At 38.6% G+C, this 24745-nt stretch overlaps 1 protein-coding gene across 7 annotated transcripts; it reads left to right on the top strand.

Moving 5' to 3' along the window:
• Positions 1–666: 666 nt before the first annotated feature.
• Positions 667–24745, top strand: HAT1 (histone acetyltransferase 1). Of its 7 annotated transcripts, XR_003991588.1 has the most exons (12): positions 2152–2413; positions 3624–3695; positions 6500–6575; positions 9257–9377; positions 15069–15248; positions 15472–15593; positions 16094–16198; positions 16537–16643; positions 19969–20120; positions 21405–21521; positions 23539–23816; positions 24504–24745. XR_003991588.1 is itself a non-coding variant. In XM_030487544.1 (11 exons), the coding sequence occupies exons 2-11, from the start codon at positions 3635–3637 to the stop codon at positions 23704–23706; spliced, it is 1209 nt and encodes a 402-aa protein (XP_030343404.1). In that variant the 5' UTR covers positions 667–689; positions 3624–3634; the 3' UTR covers positions 23707–23940. The 7 variants fall into 7 exon arrangements, 6 of the variants coding, with proteins under 6 accessions (XP_030343404.1, XP_030343403.1, XP_030343402.1 ...); XM_030487544.1 differs by lacking the exons at positions 2152–2413; positions 24504–24745 and adding an exon at positions 667–689 and having other exon boundaries at positions 23539–23940; XM_030487543.1 differs by lacking the exons at positions 2152–2413; positions 24504–24745 and adding an exon at positions 1674–1724 and having other exon boundaries at positions 23539–23940.

Below are 24745 nucleotides of genomic sequence, written 5' to 3'. Positions count from 1 at the left end.
ATGCTGCTGAACCTCATTTCTGGCTGAAGAGATGCAGCCGGTCCCTTGAGGGTCTGCAAAGCTGCACCTGTTGATGCCAAGTGCTGAAACTGCTCGTAGACTGATATTCTAGCAGTATGGCTGTAATGGCAGTAGCCTCGTATTTCATACAGACAGAGATACCAAGCAATCAATTCTGGCTGGAATTCAGTAACTTCTGACAGAAGCTGCTTGTAATACTTAATAGTAGAACATGCTGACTTGCTTTATACCTTAAAACAAAAAGCATGCAGGCCATAGCCTCAAGAAAGGATAAATTTATACTCCGTTTGGACAGTTCAATCACAATACATTCTTATAAAACCTGGCTTAAATAATAATGCATATTTTGTCTTGTGTTACTATTTCAAGGGCCCAACAAGATCTTTTATTACATGCTGCTGGAAAACATAAAAAGAACAGCTTTTGTTACATCTCAGATAACCCAGAGAAATATAAAACTACAATATAGTGGTTGGGAGGTAATAATGGTAGCCACGGAACAATGACTCACATTTCTAAGTTTAAAACAACTAATTTTCTGTAGAAAGCACAACTTTTTTTTTTTTTGGCTATGGATCAACAAAAACTTCCTGAAGATAACTTGGAGTTCACATACTACATATGTGCCAGCTGACAACAGAAAGTTTTGCTATAAATCTGCCTATTTGTTAAGTATTTGACCACTAAACCAGCTTGTTCAGCAAGTCCATGTGTATGCTAGCTGCAGAGTAACAGTGTGCACCAGAAAACAGACCCTAACATAGCAGAAATCTCCATGGTCCTTCTAGCAGTGGCTGTAACAAGTGGTTCAGCACTTGGTTTTTCTTTTTATTGGTGGTAAAGCTCCATCTTCTCTGTTCTCAGCACTGGTGAGGCTGCACCTCAAATACTGTGTTCAGTTCTGGGCCTCTCACTACAACAGAGACATTGAGGTGCTGGAGCAGGTCCAGAGAAGAGCAACACAGCTGGTGAAGGGTCTGGAGCACAAGTGTGATGACGAATGGCTGAGAGACCCGGGGGGGTTTAGTCTGGAGAAAAGGAGGCTGAGGGGCCACCTTATCGCTCTCTACAACTGCCTGAAGGGAGGATGTAGTGAGGCGGGGATGGTCTCTTCTCCCAGGTAACAAGTAATAGGACAAGAGGAAATGGCCTCAAGCTGTGCCAGGGGAAGTTTACACTGGATATTAGGAAAAATTTCCTCATGGGGTTGTCAGGCATTGGAACAGGCTGCCTGAAGTGCTTGAATCACCAGCCCTGGTGGTATTTAAAAGGTATCTGCAAATCACGTTTGGGGATGTGGTTTAGTGGTGGACTTGGCAGGCCTGTGGAAACAGTTGGACTTGATGATCTTAAAGGTCGTTTCCAACTCAGCTGATTCCATGATCCTTTCCCTCCGCTGCAGCCTAACAGCGGCGCTGAGCCCCACGTTCATAGGTGGAGGAGCGCTGGAGCAGGTGCGACGCCGCGGCAGGGAGCACTGCGCATGCGCGCCGGCAGGCCCGAGTCAGCGCGACGCTCCCCGCCGCGCTCCCTGGGGGGCGGGGCTATGCAAATGAGCATCTACTGGTCGCGTTCCTCGCAGGCTCCCGCCGGCCGGCGCTGGGCATGCGCGCGGGCTGCGTGTCTCACACAGCGCGGCTATTGGCTTCTCGCTGCTTTTCGGCGGGCGGAAGCGGAAGTGTAGGCGTGTGCGCTCATTTCCGGTGAGTAGGCGCGCGGGTTGATTCGTTCTGCCCGGGTGACTCGGCCGCCGCCGCTGTTGGGAGATGGCGGGTAAGCCCTCGGCCCGGCCCGCCTGCGCTCCGGGACCTGGCAGCTGCCGCCCTGGCACCCTGAGCGCGGCGGGCATTGCGGCTTGGCCGCTTGAGGGAACGCGTCTGAGCGCTGCGGGCGCCTCTCCTGAGGGGGAGTGGGGCCCTGGGGCGCCCAACACTGTTGTCCTCTGCCTGTTTCATGGGTCGCTGACAGGGCGCCGGTGCCGTCCGCGAGTGGAGACACTGTGGCCGGGACATGGGGCAAGGAAGCGGAGCGCGAGCTCGGGGCGGCCGTGGCCGGAGCAGCGGGGGAGGGTGGGTGAGGGCCGAGCGCGGTGGGCCGGGGCGGTCGGGGAATCCAGTGTCTGGGTGGAGAACGCAGCTGACTTTCCGCCCCTCTGTTGTCATGGGCATGCCGCTGCTGGGAAGGCAGCCTCGGGCTCGCGGTCCCCACGCTTAGCAGCGGTAAACCAGAGTATACCTCCGTGTCCACTAGTTTAGCAGGGTTGGGGAGGGAATCGAAACCTCAAAATTGCTTTTACTTAAAGTTTACTACCTGAAGTTAGAGGAGGAGCTTTCTGATGGGAATTCTGTAATGAAGGGGAGGTGGCTTTGTAAAGCGCTTGAAAAATACCATGATAAGTCAAACATGTTGTCTGTGCTGGATAATGCTTTGGAAAACAGACTAGGTACAATTTATTTGTTATTTCCTTCCACATCCGCTCTGGAAGAGAAGTGTTAATTTCTGGTGGTATACATGCCACTGTAGTTCATGAACACCTGTTTATGAAAATGACTTAATGCTAAGACTGGAAAAGCCCTAATAACTTATTATTTAACACGTTCTTTAAAAGAAACATCTGTTAGACTGAATTGTTAATTTTTACTTAAAGCTTTCAAATATGTTTTGGTGGTAATAACTTAGAACATTTAAATATTTTTAATGTAATGCCCCTGCATCGTGGTTTAAGCCCAGCCTGTAACTCAGCACCACGCAGCCGCTTGCTCACTCCCCCTTTCCTTCCCCCCTCCTCCGGGCAGGATGGGGAGGAGGATGGAAAGAATGTAAACCCCACAGGTTGAGATAAGGAGTCCAATAACTGAAGTATAATGCAAAACCACTAGTACTACCACTAATAATAATAATGATAAAGGAAATAACAAAGGGAGAGAATATAAAACTAAAAAGGGAAGGGAAAAACCAGTAAACACAAGTGATGCACAACACGACTGTTCACCACCTGCTGACTGATACCCAGCCCGACCCGAGCAGCGATCTGGGCCTTCCAGGTGGCTCCCCCCAGTTTATACACTGGGCAAGATGTGCTGTGGTATGGAATACCCCTTTGGCTAGTCTGGGTCGGGTGTCCTGTCTCTCCTTCCTCCTGGGTTCTTATGCCCCTCCTCGCTGGCAGAGCATGAGAGACTGAAAAGTCCTTGAGCAGGGTAAGCATTACTTAGCAACAACTAAAAGATTGGTGTGTTATCAGTGTTGTTCTCAGACTAAAGCCAAAACACAGCACTGCACCAGCTACTAAGAAGGAGAAAAATAACTGTTACAACTGAACCCAGGCCACATCCATTCTCAGAAACGAAAAAGAGATATTTGTGGTGTGGTTTCTAGTTCCAGAAAAAGTGACATAAATCTCTATATTCCTTTTACACATTGTAGCCTATCGTAGCCTTTTTAAACTTACTTGTTCAATATTTTTAGTGTGTGTTTTGTGTTTTTTTTCTGGTTTTGAGAACCTCTTTCTAAATATGTTCCTTGAGTAATAGTGACATGTAGATTGTACACCTCAACTCTTTACATAAAATATTTTGGGTTGTGGGTTGTTTCTTTTTCAGGACTTACTGCTATGGAGAAGAAGCTGGCTGAGTACAAGTGTAACACAAATGAAGCAATTCAGCTGAAACTAGGTAATGTCACTTTTCAAATACTGTGCGTTTGATGCTGGAATATTTTAGTATATCTTCTTAAGAAACTTTGTAATACTTAAATCCACTCAGGTTTTAATAACCACTTAGTAATGTGAACATACAAATACAAGAATAGGAATACATAGTGTAGTTTTGCTGAGCCTACTACAGTTTAAGTACAACTATAGATATTCAGTCACGTCTCTGCGTAATAATGTCATCAGCAATTTATTTGCATGTCAAGAGTGTGTTGGATTTATATCTTGTCTTATTTTCTTGAAGTATTCATTATCTTCTTTTAGTTTCCCTTTTATTCTCTAATCCTTATGCTATGGTACTGTCCTAAGTCTGTATCTTCTTCATGGTGACCATAACAACAGAACTTTTTTCTTCGGAGTTACAGATACCTAGTTATGTATTTTTTAACATATTTCCCTTTCCTCTCTCTTTGAGTTGGGGAATAAAACCAAAAGCAAGGATAGAGGTTCAAAAGGGTTGAGTTGGGGTTTTTGCTCCCCTTTGACTCCAACATCTGGATTATACAAGACCTTTTTAATGACAGTTGTTTAAAATCTGGGGGGAAAAAAAAAAAGGGAGGGGGAAAAGTCAGTCTTTCAAGACCTGTTTATTGTTCTCTACAGCTAATTTATTTACTGAGACACCCAGAATACAGGCAGAATTAATGAACTCTTGGTGGACTTGCTTATATCTCAAACTTACGTTCAGCAGTAATAACTTGAAGAATAAGGCGTACCTGTCTAATTGTTAATCTTTCCAGCCCTCTAGCAATTTGTTCCCTTGAGCAGTACAAATATCATAATTTATTAAGAAAATAAAAGTAATGAATGTGTTAAGCACTTTTCAGAACTACTACTAACAATCTGTTCTGTATAGTTGAGTATCATTTTAATACACAATCACCTTCGGCTTGTGAGCCAAAATGTCATTATAACCAAAATACTGACATTTTTAAGCCACTTGTAATTGTGAAGTATTTCTCTTCCTCTTAAACATTATTTCAAATAGTGGCTTTATGCCTAGATCTAATGTTTTGTTTCTCTCTTCCGCCTTTATAAAACCATAGGAAAGAAAGAGATAATGACATCTGAGTGAATTTTGTCTAGAAACGCAAGGAACTATTTATATCAGGTTTCAGGGAGACTGCTAGAGGTTTTCTAATTAAGGTACCCATTATCCTATTCTGCTAATATTTTTAGCTTCTTTTTTTTACTTCCAGAGAGTGTACATGTTCCACATGAAAGTTCTGTTAAGATAAAAGATGAGAAGCTACAAATTGATACCATTAAAAAAAAAAAAGGCATATACTTCCCACGTGCCTATAAGAGCAGTCATAAACTCTCCTCTTCAGAGTCCTAATTTCTTCCATGGTGAAAGTTCAGAATTGCTTGGGGGGGGTATTGGGGGGAGGGTAGTTTTGTTAGTTTGGTTTTTATGATGGTCATTGTGCACTTTGGTTGTTTGGGGGTTTTTATTCTTAGCGCTGCAGCTTTGCCTCAAATCTGTTACTCTCTGAATTAAACCTGGGAAGACAGGAGAAACCATTCTCTTTTAATTTTAAGAGGGCCAAACTTTTATCTTGTCACTAGGGCCCTCCTCATTTGCATTTTTCTCTTTGAATAATTCCTTTCTAATATTACCAGAAATAACTTTTCTTCATCTCCAATTTTACTGGAGTAAGGCAGCAACGAAGCTGTAGTTCAATGTTCCACGTGCTTTTTAAAAAAAAAAGAAGCTTTAATGGCAATGTTAACTCCTACAATTACACATGCTCATGTTAATGCAGTATTAACTCATTCAGCATTAAGAATATGTAGCTGTTGTCTTGAGTTGTTTGTGCCTTGTAAATGTGGCTGAGCTATAATTTTAAGGACTAAGTTAAGAGTTATATCCCTTCCGATTATAGGTAGCTTTTTACTAACTGCAAATACACAGAGGATGTTTGTGAATCACATTTTTCAGTCTTCTAAAGTTTTTCTTAGGAAAAATCCTAGTTTAATCTCTAATTTCTTCTGGTAATCATAAATAATGTATTTTATGATGGAAGAATGCCTGTCACAACTGCTGTGGAGCAGCTGCTGTAACTCCATAAGCATGAATAAGAAGTTTGCTTGGTAGGTTACTGAGTTTGGGTAGATGTCATTATAGTGAATATTTTTACATTACCAGAAGAAAAAAAGCAACTAACCTTGTTTAATACTAGGCTTTGGAAAAAAAGTAGAGTTGGGAAAAAATAAATCACTAATTATTTTGATAATAGTAGTACAAGTACCAGTATAGTATTGGTGTAGCTGGTTTGTATGTATCCATGCTGATTCTCCAAAACTTGGACGTGAATATAAATGCAAATATTTATTTCCTTCATGACTCCATGAAAATCCTCTGTCTTCTCACTTGCATGTAGAAGAATGGCAGAATGAGAAGGCAACGTTGACTACATGATTGATCTGGCTTGCTGTGGGAATGTCCAGCTGGACAGTGTCCTCAGTGTTCAAGATGAAGTTAAAGACAGTAAAGTTCAGGAGATTATATATGAAATATATGCATGTATACATCTGTGTTAATTTCTCAGTTTTAGTCTGCTTAATGATCAAATAACATGCATCCAAATTACACAAGATGTCTTTATTTCGTTTGTATGCCAGCCTAGCATAGATAGGCTTGGAATTGAAGTTGGCTGTAGTGGAAGAATGCATGAACATCTAGCAGGGCATCTGTGGGTAAGCAAACTGAAGGTGATAACTTGGTCATGCTCTACTTTCTTTTCTTTTTTTTTTACCCCTTAGTTCGCTTTCCTGAGGAGTTGGAGGATGACAACACAACGTTTAATCCAGAGTATAGCCATCAAGTTTTTGGAGATGAGTAAGTTTAAAGTATCCAGAGTCAAAATAATAGATCTGGAAGGGGAAAGTTGCTTCCAAATTGTTAGGAAAAAAAGAGATCCTACCATATGAAGCTATTTTAAATAACAGGGCAAGACTTCAGTTTTATTTTTTAACTGTATAGTTAAACAGTGGCCTTGGTGCCTAGTTCGTAAGGTTTGAGCCTGTAGTCATTTTACATGCTACTTTTAAGGTAGATTAGCAAGGAATGAAATAACTGATTTTTTGCAGTCAGAATTACTTAAGTGGGGATTGTGTTAATGGCATGTTTCTATGTTTAAGGAAGAATTATCAGTTCTTGCTAATAATTTTCATAATACTGTGTACCAAAAAAACCCCAATATCAAGCTACAGTATATCCGTTTATTTTTTACTATTACATGGGATTTTTTATGAATAAAATGCAGAATGAAGTATTAACTTAAACTCACATTGTTAGCTGTTCTAGGTCATTGAATGCTAACTGTATTGAATTTGGGGTTTTGATTTCTCCCATATATATACTTATAACTAGTTAGACCTGCAGGGAATACAGAAACTATAGAATTATTGAGGCTGGAAAAGACTTTTAAGATCATAGAGTCCAGCTGTTCCCGTAGCACTGTCAAGTCCACCACTAAACCATGTCCCCAAGTGCCACATCTACATGTCTTCTCAATACTTTCAGGGATGGTGACTCATGGTTGGGCAGCCTGTTCCAATGCCCATCAACCATTTCTAGGAAGAAACATTTCCCAATATGCAATTTAAACCTTCTCTGGCACAGCTTGAGGCCATTTTCTCTCATCCTATCACTTGTTACGTGAGAGAGGAAACCAACACTTGGCTTGCTACAACATCCTTTCAGGTAGTTGTAGGCAGTGATAAGGTCTCCCCTGGCCTTTCTTTTCTCCAGGCTAAACAACCCCAGTTCCCTCAGCCACTCCTTATAAAACTTGTGCTCTAGACCCTTCACCAGCTCTGTTGCTCTTTGGACCTGCTCCAGCACCTCAGTGTCTGTCTTGTTGTGAGGGGCACAGAACTCAACACAGTATTTGAGGTGTGGCCTCACCAGTGCCAAGTACAGGGGGATGATCAGTGCCCTAGTCATGCTGGCCACACTACTTCTGATACAGGGCAGGATGCTGTTGGCCTTCTTGGCCTCCTGGGCACAAGCTGGCTCATGTTTGGCTGTAGCGTTCAACAACTCCAGGTACTTTCCTGCTGGATAGCTTTCCACCCACTCTTCCCCAAGCCTGTAGCATTGCATGGAGTTGTTGTGACCCAAGTGCAGGACCTGGCACTGAGCTGTATAATTGGTCTTGGCCCATCGATCCAGCCTGTCCAGATCCCTCTGTAGAGCCTTCCCACCCTCAGGCAGACCAGCACTGCCGTCTAAGTGGTATCATCTGCAAGTTTATGGGGGGTGCAGTCGATCCCCTCATCCAGATCATTGATAGATTAAACAGAACTGTCCCCAGTGATGAGCCCTGAGGACCACCACTTGTAACCAGCCACTAACTGGATTTAACTCCCCTCACCACCATTCTTTGGGCCTGGCCATCCAGCCAGTTTTTTACCTAGTGAACAGTACACCCATCCAAGCTGTGAGCAGCCAGTTTCTCCAGGCGCATGCTGTGGGAAATGGTGTCAAAGGCTTTACTGAAGTCTAGAAAGTATTGTGTTTGGTTGTTGGTTTTTGGGTTTGGTTTTTTTCCAAATATGCTGACTTTCATTAATACTGTAGGGAAGTTAGCCACTCTGTCCCTACTGCTAAAGTGTCATTCAGCATTTTAAGTAGAGTGATAGTCAATGATCTGGCCATAGCTCAAAAAATAAAAAGGTGAGGGGAACACTAAGGCAAATCCACTTGCATATGTCTGAACTTCTTGAAGTAGTTAAGTTTATTTACAATTCCTTTAAAAAGTGTTCTAAGTACTCCAAGTAGGATGAACTACCTATATTAATTGGAATACAATTAGTTACACTATTACACGTCTACTGCAGCTATCATCGACAATAATTATATTCTTAGTAATGGGAAAACTGTCCAATCTGTCATAACTAACAAGCAATTTCTTGTTCTGGCACTTATCTTCAATTTTTAAACTATAAATGTGCTACCATGAAAGAAAAATCTCAGTTAAAAAAAAACATTTAACCATACTTTTTCATCATTTACTCAGTTCTAGTTAGATTAGATAACTATATAGAAACTGTCCACAAAAAACACATTCATTGCTATGACTGGTTATCTGTGTATAGAGAGAGAGAGATATATGTGGTATAAATGGCACTGCAAACTAAGTTTTGATAAATTATATTGATCAATTCATAAATGATAATGAGTTTAAGATATTGAAAAAAAGTAAATGGAGTATTGGCTATTTCAGGTATTCTTTCTTGAGCTGTCACAGTAAGGGCACAGACACTACCTTACTGAGTTCAGGAACATGTTCTGTTTCTCCACTAGAGGAGCAAAATAACTAGTAGAAATAGTGTAAGGCATTATCAGTGTTTAGATAGCACACATCCAGTTTGAATCCCTTTTTCCTATTAGGAAGCTTAGTATATCTCACTAGGAAAGACGATGTGAACATCAAAGTGTATTAAATGAAAGCTCTGTGATGTGAATATTTTGCTCTGTATAGAGTTCTTGATTGTTCTTTTCTCTTTCCTCAGTGAAGTTGCTTTTGGTTACAAGGGACTGAAGATCCTCTTGTACTATATTGCTGGTAACCTGTCAACACTCTTCCGCATCGAGTATACATCTAAAGTTAATGAAAAGTTTGACTGTGTGGAGGTAAAGAAAGAACCAGACCTGCACTTAAAATATTATTGATAAGGTTTAGTTGGAATATGGACAAGAATTCTGGGTTCAGTAATTGCCCACTCAAAAGTGATTTAAATTGGAAACAAACAAAGAAAGTTTCCTTTGCTGCTAAGCTGGAAAAAATCTTTGAACTTCATCTGTACCTTTTCCCATTGTTCCTCCTTTGACTGCAGAACCATGAAAATTGTGTCAAACAGTAGAGTCAGACATGAGGTGCTAATACCAAAGCCATTTCCACAAAAAAAAAACAACTTAGCAAGTCTGTATTTTCATGTTAACTGTTTCCAGGAGGACTAGCATTGCTGTGTTTTATATTGACTGCATTGCTTTAAATGGCAAATGTGGAGAACAAGTAAGGCAGAAACAGGATTAGAAACTTCTGATTGGGTATCAAAGAGTACAGTAATACAGTTACAAGCAGGATGCTTGCTGGTGGTTTGTTTTGGGGTTTTTTGGTGTGTGGAGTTGATTGGCTGTTCGTTTCCTACAGGTGTTAGAAGCTTATAGAATGCTTGTAGAAAAACTTTTTTATTTTTCTCTTGCCTGTGTTCTCTCGGAGTATTTCCGAGATAAGCTTGCAAAAGCTAAGCTAATCAGTCTTTCAGCCAATTGATTAAAGGTATATGGAACTTAGAAATAAGAATAAAATATCTTCTTTGCAATGTTTTTAACTGTTAAATACTTATATCTGTGCAGTTATTTAGAAAAACTCAGTTATTCAGAGTGGTCTCCAATGCATTAAGAAAACTTAGTATCATCTGAGTTTTACTTAGTTATAATGAAGGAAAAATTGAGTTGATTTCTTTCCAAAAGAGCTATTGGTGCGGTTGTTGATGAATCTTCATAGTGTTAAATGTCTGTATATTTGCACAAACTTGAAATTACTCTGCCTGAGAAAAGCTTTTTTTTGTTAAAAAAAAAAAAAAAAAATTTCCTTGAAGTTTATGTAAATATTTTCAAGGAAAGGCCTATTGTAAAGGAAAAAACACTTGAATTATGTTAAATGAATTTTAAAGATTTCCCCTTCCTTTTTCTGAAGTTGTATTAGGATACACATAGTTTAACAGGCTAAGTGTCTGGACATGTCTGAGATACTTTTGAGGCTAGGGCAACATATCTTAGGAGTGGAAGGTCATGCTCTTCAATCTTTAAAAGGTTTTTGGAAATCAGGAAAAAAGGAAAGTCTGTTGGCAAAGTAGTACTCGTATTAAAATCAAACTGTCCAACCTTTCACCAATGTAATTTCAAGGTAAACAAGGTCTGTCTTGCCCTAAGCACACACTGAAACCTTTTTGATCACTCAGAATCCTTGCTTCTTTCAAGCCCTGGTTCCTATACTGAATTATTCCTCCAATTGCTCAAGGGATTGAGATGGAGATAAAAAGGAGGATCTTTTTGAGCGAGAGTTTAAATGCTTCCCAGAGTATTTACAGGCTTCAGCTGAATCAGAAGGGATGCGGTAGCACACCCTGTGCTTCCCTTGGTATTAATACTGTAATCCGAATGGGCTGTTCATCTAGTTATATGTAAACCTAAGGAGGAAAAAAGTTACAGTGGTCATCAGTCTTGTTCTGCATTTGTAATTTGCCATTAGTTTAACCATCTTAAGATACTAATGCCTTTGCAGAGATTGAAACAAGATGTCATTACAGCAGGTTGTTAATTTAAATGCATATGAACATTTACTTTTCTGAGTAAACTGTTAGGTTCGCGATCTCAGCTCCTTTAATAGTTATACTAAGATGCGGACCATCTGCCATTCATGGCGGGTAATCTTTGTGCTGTGAATAAATAGTGTTTAGGAAAGGACGGCAGTTTCTGCCTTTAACATAACTGGTTAAAAGGGAAAAATTAGTTTTAATGCTCTGCAAAGTTATGCACAGATTAGGATTTTGTATCTAAATACCTGCACAAGCCTGTTCAACAGCAGATGGTTTTATTCTGTGACATTGAGTTTGGTTCCATTATTGTTAAAGCAGCTGCTACAATCTCTGCCAGGGACTGACAGAAATATTTGTCCCAATATCACTGTTTTTCTTTCCTCCAAGATCTTTTAAAACATTAGGTAAAAGATAAGATCCTGAAACGTCAAGGGCCAGAACTCCAGTCATATTTACGCATCTTAATATCATCTCCTTAAAGATGGATCTAAACCATGTTAATGGGGAAGGCTCAGCCAAGTATGATCATGTTTTGAACAGAAGTTGGCACTTCATTTAATGAAAATAAAATTTATCCGTTGGGGGGAGTTGATTCTTTCAAATATCTGGAGAGGCTGCTTTCTTCTAGTGTAAATATTAATAGCATTGACCTCCAAATTGCTTGCTGCTTTGAGATTTGCAGCTGTTCAAGTATCTTCCTTTTCATCTGCATTTTATGGCAGGGTGGGGGAAAGTATTTCACTAACCTCTGAAACAGTCTTTGCTATAAATGTATTTGTCTTGCTTTGCGGCTGGTCTGGTGCATTTGCTTTACACAAAAATTAATGGAAGTGTGTCGTATTTGGCATCCTTTTATATATATATATATTTTTATTTTTTTTTTTAGTAATACTTCTGATCACTCCATTGCTCCCTCCCTGGAATTAATACATATAATTGTTAGAGAAATTCAGCTTTTAAATGTATTTCTATATATATTTTAAATTAAGTTACTTTGAAACAGCATCTACATGGTATACAAGTGTCATGACCATCTGTTAGTACAAGAAAACCCTCTATATTAAAGTTATCCAGAGTCAAATGCAGTGTACAAAGAGCCACTGCCCGTGTAAGTAGTCCTACTACAAATCAAGTTTAGTTACAAGCCTATACCATATTCCCAATCATCACCTCACTAGATTCTGATTATGAAGGTAATACATTATAGTACTTCCAAGAACCATAAGCTCAACAACTCTTGACTGGCTTTATTCAGCTTTTTGCATGCTTCATTGTAAGTGGTGTTGCCTATGTTTAACACTTCTGCAGCAGTCAACTGGATTGTTTTCCTGAACAGAAACTTGTTTGTCATCATGTGCATCCATGCCAGTTAGTAAGATATGAGTGCCTTGCTCCGATAAAAGAAATTAACCTCTCACCAATATCAAAGAAATACAGAAAGGAAAGGCAGCAAACAAATTTTGGTGACTCCTTGGATTATGAGCACCTCAGAGAGAAGTGTTTGTAAAGTGCCTACAAAGTAATGGATGTTTCTATTAAAAAGTACAGGTATTAATGAAACAAATTACTTGTATGATGTTAATATTTCAAGATTCCAGTGTTCCAGGATTTACTAACTGAAAATTGGATCACTTAAACTTATGCCACCATTCACACTGAGGATTCTGGGATTTCCTCTGTAAGAAAGGGAGATCTTGTTAACCCTAAAAGTAACTGAAGAATATAGCTTCTTAAATTATGTCAGATCCCATTTCAAGGGGAGAGAAATTTTAGGAGGCAGTAGGTGAAAATATGTTATCATACAGAACTAAGAAGGATTATCTACTGCTTTATCTGCTAAGCCTCTGTTCTCATGATTTAGTTCTTTCTATTTTATGGAAAACAAGATTTTCTGTGGTGGCAGCCAGTGACGGATCTGTTATCTTACATGCTTTCAGCAGGTGAAAGTTTGTCTTCCTTGTCACTAGCAAAGAAACTACGAATGTGGGGGGAGCACCATTATTTATATAATACTTCATACTGCATATTCACCCATTTTTAGGTATCTTCTACCTAAAGATGGTCTGAATTATCAAACTGATGCTTGGAAATATTATTTTAATTCTAGTTTATTTTTACATGCCTTTTTCAGGTATGTAAAATGAAAGTCAGTACAGATTCTCAGTTGCGGTTTCCTCAGCTTTATCAGCAGCACAGACTTAAGATCTGTGTAAACAGTGCACCTGCACAGTTTAAAAAAGAAAAAAAAAAATAAAAAAGCATTTCTAAAATGCATTCCATACAGATATTTTTGTGTAATTCATTGGTTCTGAAAGAAAAAAAAAGGCTGATTTTGTGTAATGCAGTTAAATCAGTAAGTGTAAAGAAAATACTGCTTTAAGAAGAATAGGAAAGGTTCCAATAAATACATTCCCTTTGTTTTGAGAATGGAATGGATGTAAAGATTGTACACATTTTAACTGGGTTCTTACACTAAGTATTGTATGGCTATATTTTAACTGCTTAATAGCTCTTTCTACAAATATAAATATAAATGTTGGTAGTACCAAACCATTAAGAATAAAACTTGTTTGTGCTGAACTACATCCATCTTTCTCTATGCTAAAAATGTAACTGAATGCTAAAGTGCTATTCATTTGCAGGTGCGTTGCTTCTACTTAAGGGACTATGGTTGAAAGGACAGGAATTAGTAGCATGTTGTATTAGCCTTTTGTAGTGTATTTTGTTCTAAGCATCTTAATTTCCCTGTTTTGAATGCTAAGTAGCAAGGGTCTTGGTTTTTAACTAATACCCATCATGCATGTAAACGGTGTGAAAGAGCTGCTTAGTAAGTTAACACAAAGTGTTCTTGTGTCAGTCCTTGTGGAAATAGATACAATACAAACATTACAGCTGAACTCACGGCAAACTCCATTAAGTAAAAACCTGGATTCATTGTCCGGAGGAAAGTTTGAATTGAATGTAAGCTCATTTTGTTGAATGTAATGTCAGGCTTTTAGGGGTTGTATTGAGGAGAAGGGTTTTGTTAAGTTGAGACCAATTCATTAAGTTTTATTGCCTGGTGAGAAGCAGTAATACGTTATTGTGAAACTTCATCAAATATTCATGGTTAAAAAGAAGTAGTAAATGTATTCAATCAAGTGGTCTTTTTGGGGTCTGAAAAGGATTATGAAGTCTGCTCAGCTGATAGTCTCTAACTTTCACTTTGGTTATCTGAGAAAAAGTAATTTTAATTTCTGAATTTAATTTTGATGTCAGAATATTTTGTCTTCCTGGTATGTTAGACTACAGGTCAGACTTGCTGACAGTATCCTTAAGTATATTTGTGTTATTTTATGTCAAAATTTGTTTTCAAAATGTTCTTTGATTAGAATGTGGGATGCTGTCTTCTGAGTTTGTAATGTGTGTTGCAGCTGATCCTATAGGCAGGCATTTCAAGCAGGGAGTCATAACAATGAATGAGTGTGCTACCTGTCACTTTTCTGTCTGGGAGCTACCACTTTTGGTCTTTGTCTCTTTTCATCCACTTTTCTGCACCTTTTTTCTGCATCTTTTCTGCACCACCTAATACCTCTTGTCTGATGCTTGTTTGGGAGCCTGAGTTCCACATGGCTCTGTAGCATAGCCTTGGAGAATTGCTGGCTAGAAAGTCTCAGCTTCTGAGTATGCTGTGTTTTCAGAATAGCTTAGGTCTTACTTGGACAAATGTGACTCTAAACATAAAATTGTTCATGAACTTATGCTGTAACTACAAGCTTTTTGATGCTTATAGTGGCTGGATTGTGACCTTTCTGGACCTTGTCAGGGCAGCTCCTCGTTGGAAGGCCACTACTGAACAACAGGAAGGTCTTGCTGCTTCTTTTCCTGTTTTTCCCTCCTTTTTTTGTATTACTGTTAGCCTGTAGCACCTCTCTTATGATCATTTGTTAACAGCACAATATGACACCAATGCTGTCTTTTTCTAATCTTCCACTGATCCTGCCCCTTTTATAATCTCCAGGCAGATGATGTTGAAAGTAAAATTAGAGAAATCATTCCTCCTGGCTTTTGCACAAACACAGATGACTTTGTGTCTCTGCTGGAGAAGGAGGTCAACTTCAAGCCCTTTGGAACACTGCTACACACATATTCTGTCCATAATGAGGAAGCTGGTGATGATATAACGTATCAGATACACAAGGTACGAAAAATAAGTTAAACTTCTGCTGCTGAACAACTAAAATATTATTTTGGTGTGATGTACTTTCAGTAACGCTTCAACTATAATATATAATAATTTTACCAGTTAATTAATATTTATAACCATGCTTCCCCCCATCCCCCAATTTAATTAGGGTTTGTATATATTTTTCCTCTTACATCCGTGATAGGTTTCACCTGACTTCTTCTGGCTTTTTCCCTAGGCTGACATGACATGTCCAGGCTTTCGAGAATATCATGAAAGGCTTCAGACGTTCTTGATGTGGTTTATTGAAACTGCTAGCTTTATTGATGTAGATGATGAAAGATGGAACTACTTTCTAGTGTAAGTACAGTTCTAAAGCAACAGTGGACCTTATTACCTCCACAAAGCCTGCATTTTAATTGTGGCTGGCCAATTATTGGAGCAGTATAATGATATTTTTCCCAGGAAAGAAAAACCATTGTTTATGAGGCTTGAGTTTTCCTCCATTATGCTTTGGGAAAGCTTGAGAATAGAGCTGAATTAAATGCTGTTGTCCGTTAGAGCCTTGAATGTAGGCTTAAACAGTAAAATGAGCTTTGCCTGTGTTTTCTTTTACTTGCCACCTATTCATCTTTATAATAGGCAAGTGCAGTGAAGTGCTGTAAAGAGGCCTGATTTATCCAAGTTGCTGCACACCAATTAAGTGAATTGTACATTCAGAACATAGCAGGTGTACCCATTGGGCCCTCACAGAGTAGCTTGCTGACACTGAAAATTCAGTTGGAGAATGGAAAAGAAAATGGACACTGCATGGGAGCGCGACTGTAATTGACCTGCTTGGCTTTCTGTTTTATCTGCAGATTTGAGAAGTATAATAAGGATGGAGCTACGCTCTTTGCGACCGTAGGCTACATGACAGTCTATAATTACTATGTGTACCCAGACAAAACCCGGCCACGTGTAAGGTAATTGGCGGCGTAACTCGTGCCTTGCCTTTTATTTCAGAAGAGGGAACTGCTGAAGTTCCCAATACTTGTTTATAATGGTGTTGATTTGTTTAAAAAAATCCCCATTATTAGCTGGCTATGCACTGATTTATTTCATTGTTCCCTTCTTGAAGCGGATGGAATCTCGAACAAGTTTTGAATATTTAGCGATTTTAAGACTCCATTAAAAATTATATTTTAACATGCAGATTGCTACATGTACTTTAAAATGAAATGCTATTTTGGTTTTAAGCTTTTACATTATAATGTTTGAAAATGCATGCATTTGAACTGAAAATACATTCCTTTGTTTGTAGCCAGATGCTGATCTTGCCACCATTCCAAGGAGAAGGCCATGGTGCTCAGCTGCTTGAAACAGTTCATAGATACTATATGTCTTCTCCTACAGTACTTGATATAACAGGTTTGTGTTAAATTTTTAGCTCTGTTCAGTTGTTTAATAAGCAACTTGTAGCATTCGCAGGGTATTAGCCTGCAAACTAACTTTCATGTTCACTTGTCAGAATTAAATGGCCTTTTGAAGATTTAGCTTCAGCTCAGTTCAGGATTAATAGAACCCTGGTTTACAGAAGAACTGTATATAATGTAGCTCCTTAAATCCTTACTTAGAGAACAGCACACCAGGAAAATTCAATCCCTAGCATGAACGGATTACCAGCTAATTAGCCATTTTATTGTGAGATACACAGCTGAGTTTGCCAAGAGATCAAGCTTTGTCAAATTCCTTGTTCTACTCACTCCTGTTAGCAAAAACTCTGAATTGTGGGGGTGGGGCAACACACCAAACTAAAATAGCTTATTAATATTAGCGTGCGAGTCAAAATTTTACAGATGGTAAAAATCTAGAGAGTTTGTGCTCCAGGAGCATGTATTGCTAGCTGAGGGCACCCATGGTATTAAAGGTGTGTGCACAAATACCTAAAAATAAAAAAAATATTGAGGAAATAGCAGAGGGAAAAAGGTTGTATGTGCATAAAAAAATAGAATGTAAAAAATGGCTACAAAAGTGACATCTGTCCTGTGGTTTCAAGTCCACTATAGGAAGAAATGCAGTTCAAACATGACTTGACCATTCAGTTCTAGGTGCTGTCTCAGACCTCGTCTTGGTTAGAAATAACTCTCTCATTCCAATTAAAAGACAGTAGAACTCTCAGTTCCATAATGCATTGCTGCAGGATAATCCTATCCTAAAGTAATCCACCTCATCGTTTTGATTCAGTTCATAGGATCCTAACGAAGTATAACTTTGTTTATGCAACAGGAAATCATGTGCATCATGCATTTACTGTTTTGTTTGGGTTTTGTTTTTTTTTTTTAATAGTATGAAGCTTTGTAAGCTTTTATAGCTGAGGTTTAAAAAAGTCTTAACAGGGTACTGCATAAATTGTATGATAAGTTCATGGCTTTAGTATCTTAAACACACAGTTGTAGCAAACAGTAAATGTGCACTAAAATAAGTTTTTCTTGATGGAATAAAGCAGGAGGAAATCTTGCAATATTCTGCATGGCACTCAAGTTATGGAAATTAAGGCTTTTACTAAATTTAGATGGAAAAATCAGGGTGGACAATCTTGATCTGGTCAGGATATTTAGTTATGTAGCAACTAAACTTGTGAAGTAACGCCTTTAACCTTTCTGAAAAGAGGAAATGATAATCTGCTTAACCTCTCTGAAAGACCCAGTGCTTTCAAAAAAAAAAACCCAAAAAAAACCAACAAAAAAAAAATCCTTCAGATTTTCACATTTACAACAGATATTTTGTTCTGCTTATAGCTTGTCATCCAAACTGACACAAGGGAAATGTATACTGGTAATGCTTACTGTACAGAACCATTGTTACAGAATCACAGAATGGTTTGGGCTGGAAGGGACCTTAAAGCTCACCCAGTTCCAACCCCCTGCCATGGGCAGGGACATCTTCCACTAGACCAGGTTGCTCAAAGCCCCATCCAGCCTGGCCTTGAACACTGCCAGGGATGGGGCAGCCACAAGTTCCCTGGACAACCTGTTCCAGTGTCTCACAATCCCCACAGTGAAGAACTTCTTTCTAATATCTAACCTAAATCTATTCTCTTTCAGCTTAAAGCCATTCCCCCTTGTCCTAGCTCTACATGCACTTGTGAAAAAATCCCTCTCCAGCTTTCTTGTAGGCCTGCTTTAGGTAGTGGAAGGTTGCTATCAGGTCTTCCATGGGCCTTCTCTTCTGCAGGCTGAACGAGCCCAACTCTCTCAGCCTGTTTTCATAGGAGGGGTGCTCCAGCCCTCTGAGCATCTTTATGGCCGTCCTCTGGACTTGCTCCAACAGGTCCACATCCTTCTTATGTTGGAGGCCCCAGAGCTGAACACAGCACTCCTGTTGGTCATGCTTCTTTTGATGCAGCCTAGGATATGTTTGGCTTTCTGGGCTGCAAGTACACACTGCTGGCTCACGTTGAGCTTCTTGTCAACCAGCACCCCCAAATCAGGGCTGCTCTCAATCCATTCTCCATCCAGCCTGTATTTGCGCTTGGAATTGCCCTGGCCCAGGTGCAGGACCTTGCACTTGGCCTTGTTGAACTTCATGAGGTTTGCACTGGCCCACCTCTCAAGCTTGTCAAGGTCCCTCTAGATGGCAGAAAATGAAACTGCCTCTTCTTTCTTCCAAGTAATCTGAGCAAAAATGAATGAAATTAATTAACTTTAGTACAGTTTTTCCAATCTCTTTTGCAGAATAAATGCTATAAGACTTGCCATACAAGATTAGGCCACTTCTGCTCAAAACATTTTATCCGATGCAATCATCATAAGCAATCTCCAACCCCAAAAAATCGCCAGTTGTGCATTGCTGCATAAATACACCAACAACTTCTATCCTAGTCCTTCTTCTTGATAACTTACTGGCTTTTGATTATCCTTAAACTGCAAATTTCAACTATTTACAGTGGTCCTCAAAACTAAAGAAAACCACAGCTGGGACATAAACTGTTCTGGGGGCAACATGACCCTGCTACTTATAGTAAGCCTGTCTATTAAGTAAGGAAGAATATAATACTTGTATGCTGTAAATGTTTTCTTTCTGTGTAGTTCCTGACTGGGAACAAAGTTGCATATGGGACCATGTTGATGCTCACCAAAGTCAGTTCTCAACTTTGGTGTTTTTCCTAAAGCAACAGTTTTAATAGTTATTCTACTGTTTTAAGCAAAATGGAGGTAACTCAAAATTGTGATGAGCTTTTGCTTAGGTTCTCCTAGCCTTTTAATTTTGGATAAGCTTGTCCCTTGGGTCCTTTTATATCTCATGGTCAATACATGTCTTCAGCTATTTAGTTGTATACAGCAGGATAGTTTTACCAGGTTTTCCACATAATTAGTTTGTATTCTAGTAGTTCTACCACTCTGTCAAATATAGAATAGATGGAACATACAAGGGAAAGGATTTATAAATCAAGTGGTTTTCCCAAGGAATTAAATTGGATTAAATGTGTATGTTGTCAGTCTCTTATAAATGCATATCTAATACTGTACAGTACTGCATACACAAAAATATTGGAAGCTTTTCTTTCTACAAGCTCTTTAACATCTACTGTCAAACATCTAAACCTTTGATAGCAGCACCTACAATTAAGCACAGTTGTTTATATACTGATGAATGTTGTGTCTGCTTTTGTTTTCCATAGTTCTTTGTAATTACATAGCAGACATGAGGAAACAAATAATACTGATATTAGCTACTTTTTGTTTGTTTCTAGCTGAAGATCCATCTGAAAACTATGTGAAGCTAAGAGACTTTGTTCTAGTAAAGCTGTGTAAAGATTTGCTTTGCTTTTCCCCGGGAAGGTTAATGCAAGGTTTCAGTCAAGAAATGGTGGTGGAAGCACAACAAAAACTGAAAATAAATAAGGTATTAAATCAGAACTGTTTTAGTTGGACATATATCAAATTACTAGAATAATAATTTAAACATAGAGGGGGAGATTTGGAATTTACACACTCTCGCTTAGTTCAACAGATTTTTAGGAGGTAACTGGGAGATACCTAGCTCGTGATTTTAGATAAATGTTCTTTTTACCTACTAATTCTGTTTATGTAATAGGATTTTATGTGGTTTTCATTTCTTTTAAGTATATTTTTACAAAGAACAAGTGTTGGTTAGGGAATGCAGAACACTAAAGCTGCAAGTAACCACTGTTAAGGCAACACTTGGAGAACTAAACAGTTAAATTGAACAATTAAATTTGCTGGTAATTTCCCCAGTAAGTGATTAAACTTATTTAATGAGCATGGTAGTGGAACAGCAGAGTTGCTTAATTAAAAATGTATTTGAATGTGGCTTAATGAAAACTTTAAGGCTCGAGGGGTGGGGCGTGTGAAGCCGTATTCAAATGAGTTTGTGAAAATGGTATAGCTTGTATAAGGAAACTACATCTGCAGCCTTCTATGTCTGATACCTTAAACCTGAAAGGATAAATAAGTTGGGTTTGGGTTTTTCTAGCAGTTATCTAAACATGCTGGTGTAACAAACCAACCACCTTATTTTTGCTCCGTTGCTCAGCAAAAGAATACTTGGCCTTGAATTGTTTTCATACAGATGCAACAGTAGTAATAAAGTAGCAACGTGATTTTGTTTTTCTCAGATGTGATACTAGCTGATGCTCGTTCCGGAAGTTCCTACATACTTCAGTTTTTCCATTTGCTAGTTTTCATTTTCTGCTCTAGTAAACAGGAGACTTTTAAATACTGTTGTTACATTCTCATATTTAGAACTTCAGAGGCCTTATGAAAGGCATTAATAAAATTAGAGGAGCAGATACTGTTTAGCAAAATGTTGCTTAATATCACTCTGCTTCCAGTCCTTTAGTTCTTTGAAGTAGTTTTGGACTTCGGCTTCTGGCTTTTATGCTGCTCGTTTACAGCACGTCCTTGAAGCACCTCTACAGCTGGTGCAACACTTAGAGATCAGACACTGGCTGCATGGAAGAAAATGGTTTTGAAGGAAAAAAAGAATGCTTATTCATTTAACCCACCAGATAGGAGGATAAGTTTGAGAGAGGCTTTGTCCATGCCTCTGGCTGTCTTCCCATAAGCTGAGGAACTACTCTAATATTTCAATATTTCTCCACTTTTGAGTTCTGGTGAGTGACCTCTTTATTCAGACATGGTTTTTATTCTCCTTTCTGTTCATTAGCAACACACAAGACGAGTTTATGAAATTCTCCGATTGCGTGCAACAGATATGGGTGATGCAGAACAGTCCAGAAGCTATCGGTTGGACGTTAAAAGAAGACTGATTGGCCCCTATAAGGTGTATATGACTTAAGTATCATTTACTACTTATTTCAAGGCTAATTATACTTGATTTTACTCATTTCCATAAATGTAGTTTATGCCAATTATGTTGCCAATCAACTACTATTAGTTATGCGGTGTTCAATTGACACGTATACAGATGCAGAGAACATTCAAACATACCAGTGCTGAAGATCCTGGGTTTGGCTCCTGACTGTTTCCTGCCCAACTTCAGCAGGAAATTGTTACTAAGCTTATGTTGTCTAGCTACAAGTAGCATTATGTCCAGGTAGGCTTAAGGGGAAAAAAATGTAAATTTCTTGAGAAGGTTAAAATTATCTTAAATAGACAGGCCAAAAATTTGGAGAGGTAAATGCTGTGCAGTTTATACTGCAGACTAGGTATATCTTAGGTTCCTGTTCTACTTGTTAGCTAGCTCTTAACAAAACAACTTGCTAGAAGTAATTGAGCCATGTCAACATAAAACTCTGCAGATTGAATATAAAATAATTTCAGCAGTAAAGTTCAAGCAAGTACTAAATGTAGTGCAAAGTAATTTTCTTAGTTCCTCTTAAGTATGCTGCTTGGGTTCTGCAGTATAGTTGGTCCATGTTGCATAAACTGACCCTTTGCGATACAGATTTAAAAAAGTATATCCTAGTTGCTAATGGCATCAGGCTTTGTATTAAAGAGTCAAAAGACCACAAATAAATCTAGGTTTATTGCTATAACTAGCATGTTAGCTACTCTCTTTAATTAAGTACTTGCTAAGCAAACCAAAACCCTGTTGCGAAAGTTTCACAAAGTACGAGAAGTACCTTGGTTAGCTTGCAAGCCTTCCTAAAGCATCATTTACCCTGTTACATCAATATAGCAAAATTTGTGCTCATGTTGGACTTACTTATTGTTAGCAGAAATGAGAACCCAGCACTGTATTAAATACTTGCATGATCAAGCATAGCACAATGTCATGCTGAGTGGCAGGACCTTAATCAAACCTCCTTTTCTGAACTGAACTTTGCCTCTCTGTGGGAGATTATAAAATTTCTTTCTGATGTTGATCATTTACAGTTTACTGTGGTCTCTACTCCTTCCTCCTGACCCTCAGCATCAATCTTAGAAAGAAAACAAATTTTCCTTTGGGAGCTAAGTGTAAAATTACATAGAGTACAGTGGGGCTTTGGTTTTGAAACTGATGGTAGAAGTAGAATAGTTTGGGGAAATTTCTTTGTTTTAATGAACTCTATGATTCCATAGGCATCGCAAAGATGTACTGATAAATTGCCAGGCACACATAATGGGTTTGGGTTTTTTTTTTTAATAATGAAATGTTGAATGACATTCTGCTTTTACAAAGTGAGGGAAGACTGAAGAATAGACAGTAACTAAGGAACTGAGCAGTTCAGTAATAGGTATCAGCTGTATAAAAATATACCTGGGGAAAAGAAATACGAAAGTATTCTGAGGTGTTTTTAAGAAACAGGTAAAAGTACTGCATGTCACACAGCAAGGGGAACTCATTGCTGTTCAAGTATATTTATGCTTGTAAATAATTTTACTGCAATTCAAGGCTGCTACTGCTAATTCTTCTAACTTTTGAAGAATTTGTAGCAGTTCATTAAGTGTTTTTTGTGTACAGGAGGTTTAAAATTAATTTTTGATGGTCAGTTAGGGGGAAATTAGTCAGCCAAACAGCCACATACTGGGACACCAGTGTGATTAATGTCAGCATAGAACTAAATATCCTGGTTCTTGCCACAGTCTGCTTTTTCATGCCATACATCTTCAGCAGTAGAAGTGCCATTAGACCTAATCTGTTTGGTTAAGGAAAAACTTAGAAACTGTTTTTCACTTCATAATACAGAAACTGAGTGTTTAACAGAATAGATGTCCCAATCAAACACTGTTACTGTGTTACTTAGGATTAAGGACATCTTAAAGAGCTAGATACTGAAATGCAATAAATTTAATGAAATGCCATATTCCTGATGATCATTGGTTGTGTTCAAACTCCTATTTGTTTGGTTGCTTAGAAAAAGCAGAGAGAACTTGCCAAAATGAGAAGGTGTCTAAGACCGGAGGAGCTGACGAATCAGTTGAACCAAATAGACCTAAACATGCAACATGAACAGTTAGAAGAGAGCTTCCAACAACTTGTTTCAGATTACCGAAGAGTCCTCGAACGACTTGCACAAGCATGAGGATCCTGCCGTACAGGAAACGTGCAAATTTCTACACAGTGTTGTAAAGCACATCCTTAATTGCCACTTAACTGCAAAAAATCTCATGTGACGTTTTAATCACATTAAAGGTGACTTGTGTTTCTGTGCATTTTGAATATTTTCTATTTTTGTGTTGTAGATTTTTAAATGTTGTACTTTAGGTTTGGGGGCACTTATTGCTGAAATAAACAATGTAGATTCTCAGATATAGTATCCCTTCAATTGCATGAATTTTCTTTTAGACTTCTGTTTTGCCTCAAGATTTAATAGATGCCTGAACAGCAAGTTAATACATAAATCTAAGCAATATAAATACTGCACCTGTCAAACTTATCCTAACTTGATCCTCCTTATGCTGTTCTACTTGGATCCTGTTGTACTTGTGCACTCTTCAGTTTAATGTCATATGAGCTGGTTACAAGATTGTCTCTTGTCTAACTAACTTCTTGAGTACAGGCTCTAGCCTTTCTTAAAAGTGGATCCTTCTCCCATTTGCTATCAGACCTATTCTACTCAAGCCTCTAAAGGGCCTGGAGCACATTCTTTTTCAAATCCCCAGGTTTTCAGGTTCATGATTTCAGGACAATATATCGCAGCTGGGGAAACAGCCAAGACTTTGTAAGGACTCCAAAAGCACTTCTGCTAGTGTAAGAAATTACAAATCTGTAGGAAGCAAGTGCCTTTATATAGTTTCTTGACTGTTCTGCTATCCATTACTTCTCAGACTTCAGGTTAGTTCTTAACCTCTCTCTAAACTATGCTATCTTTTCTTGTAGTTCAGACTTTAGAACTGATTTGTCTTGGCCTGTAATGAAGAGGACTTAATCTGAATAAGGATCACTGAAATTTATTAACCAAGTTTTATGGTCCTAGTAGGATTTGGGTCCAGCTTTCAAAATTTTGTAGATCAACAGTTCTCTGCTACCTCTGATGTGTTGTTGGGGGAAAAGGGTAATGTTTTTAAATGTTCCAAACCTGTAGATTTTTTTTTTCCTATTAAATTCTCTAGAAATTTTAA

This window comes from Strigops habroptila, chromosome 5, assembly GCF_004027225.2.
Source record: "Strigops habroptila isolate Jane chromosome 5, bStrHab1.2.pri, whole genome shotgun sequence".
NCBI classification, from domain to species: domain Eukaryota; kingdom Metazoa; phylum Chordata; class Aves; order Psittaciformes; family Psittacidae; genus Strigops; species Strigops habroptila.
This window is presented reverse-complemented; position numbering and strand designations above follow the sequence as displayed.

Coding starts and splice junctions, on each gene's coding strand:
- HAT1 (XM_030487541.1), top strand. CDS start 2,371: ATGAAGGGGAGGTGGCTTTGTAAAGCGCTTGAAAAATACCATG. Junction 2,414..3,623: donor AGCGCTTGAAAAATACCATG/ATAAGTCAAACA, acceptor TTTCTTTTTCAG/GACTTACTGCTATGGAGAAG. Junction 15,249..15,471: donor TAACGTATCAGATACACAAG/GTACGAAAAATA, acceptor CTTTTTCCCTAG/GCTGACATGACATGTCCAGG.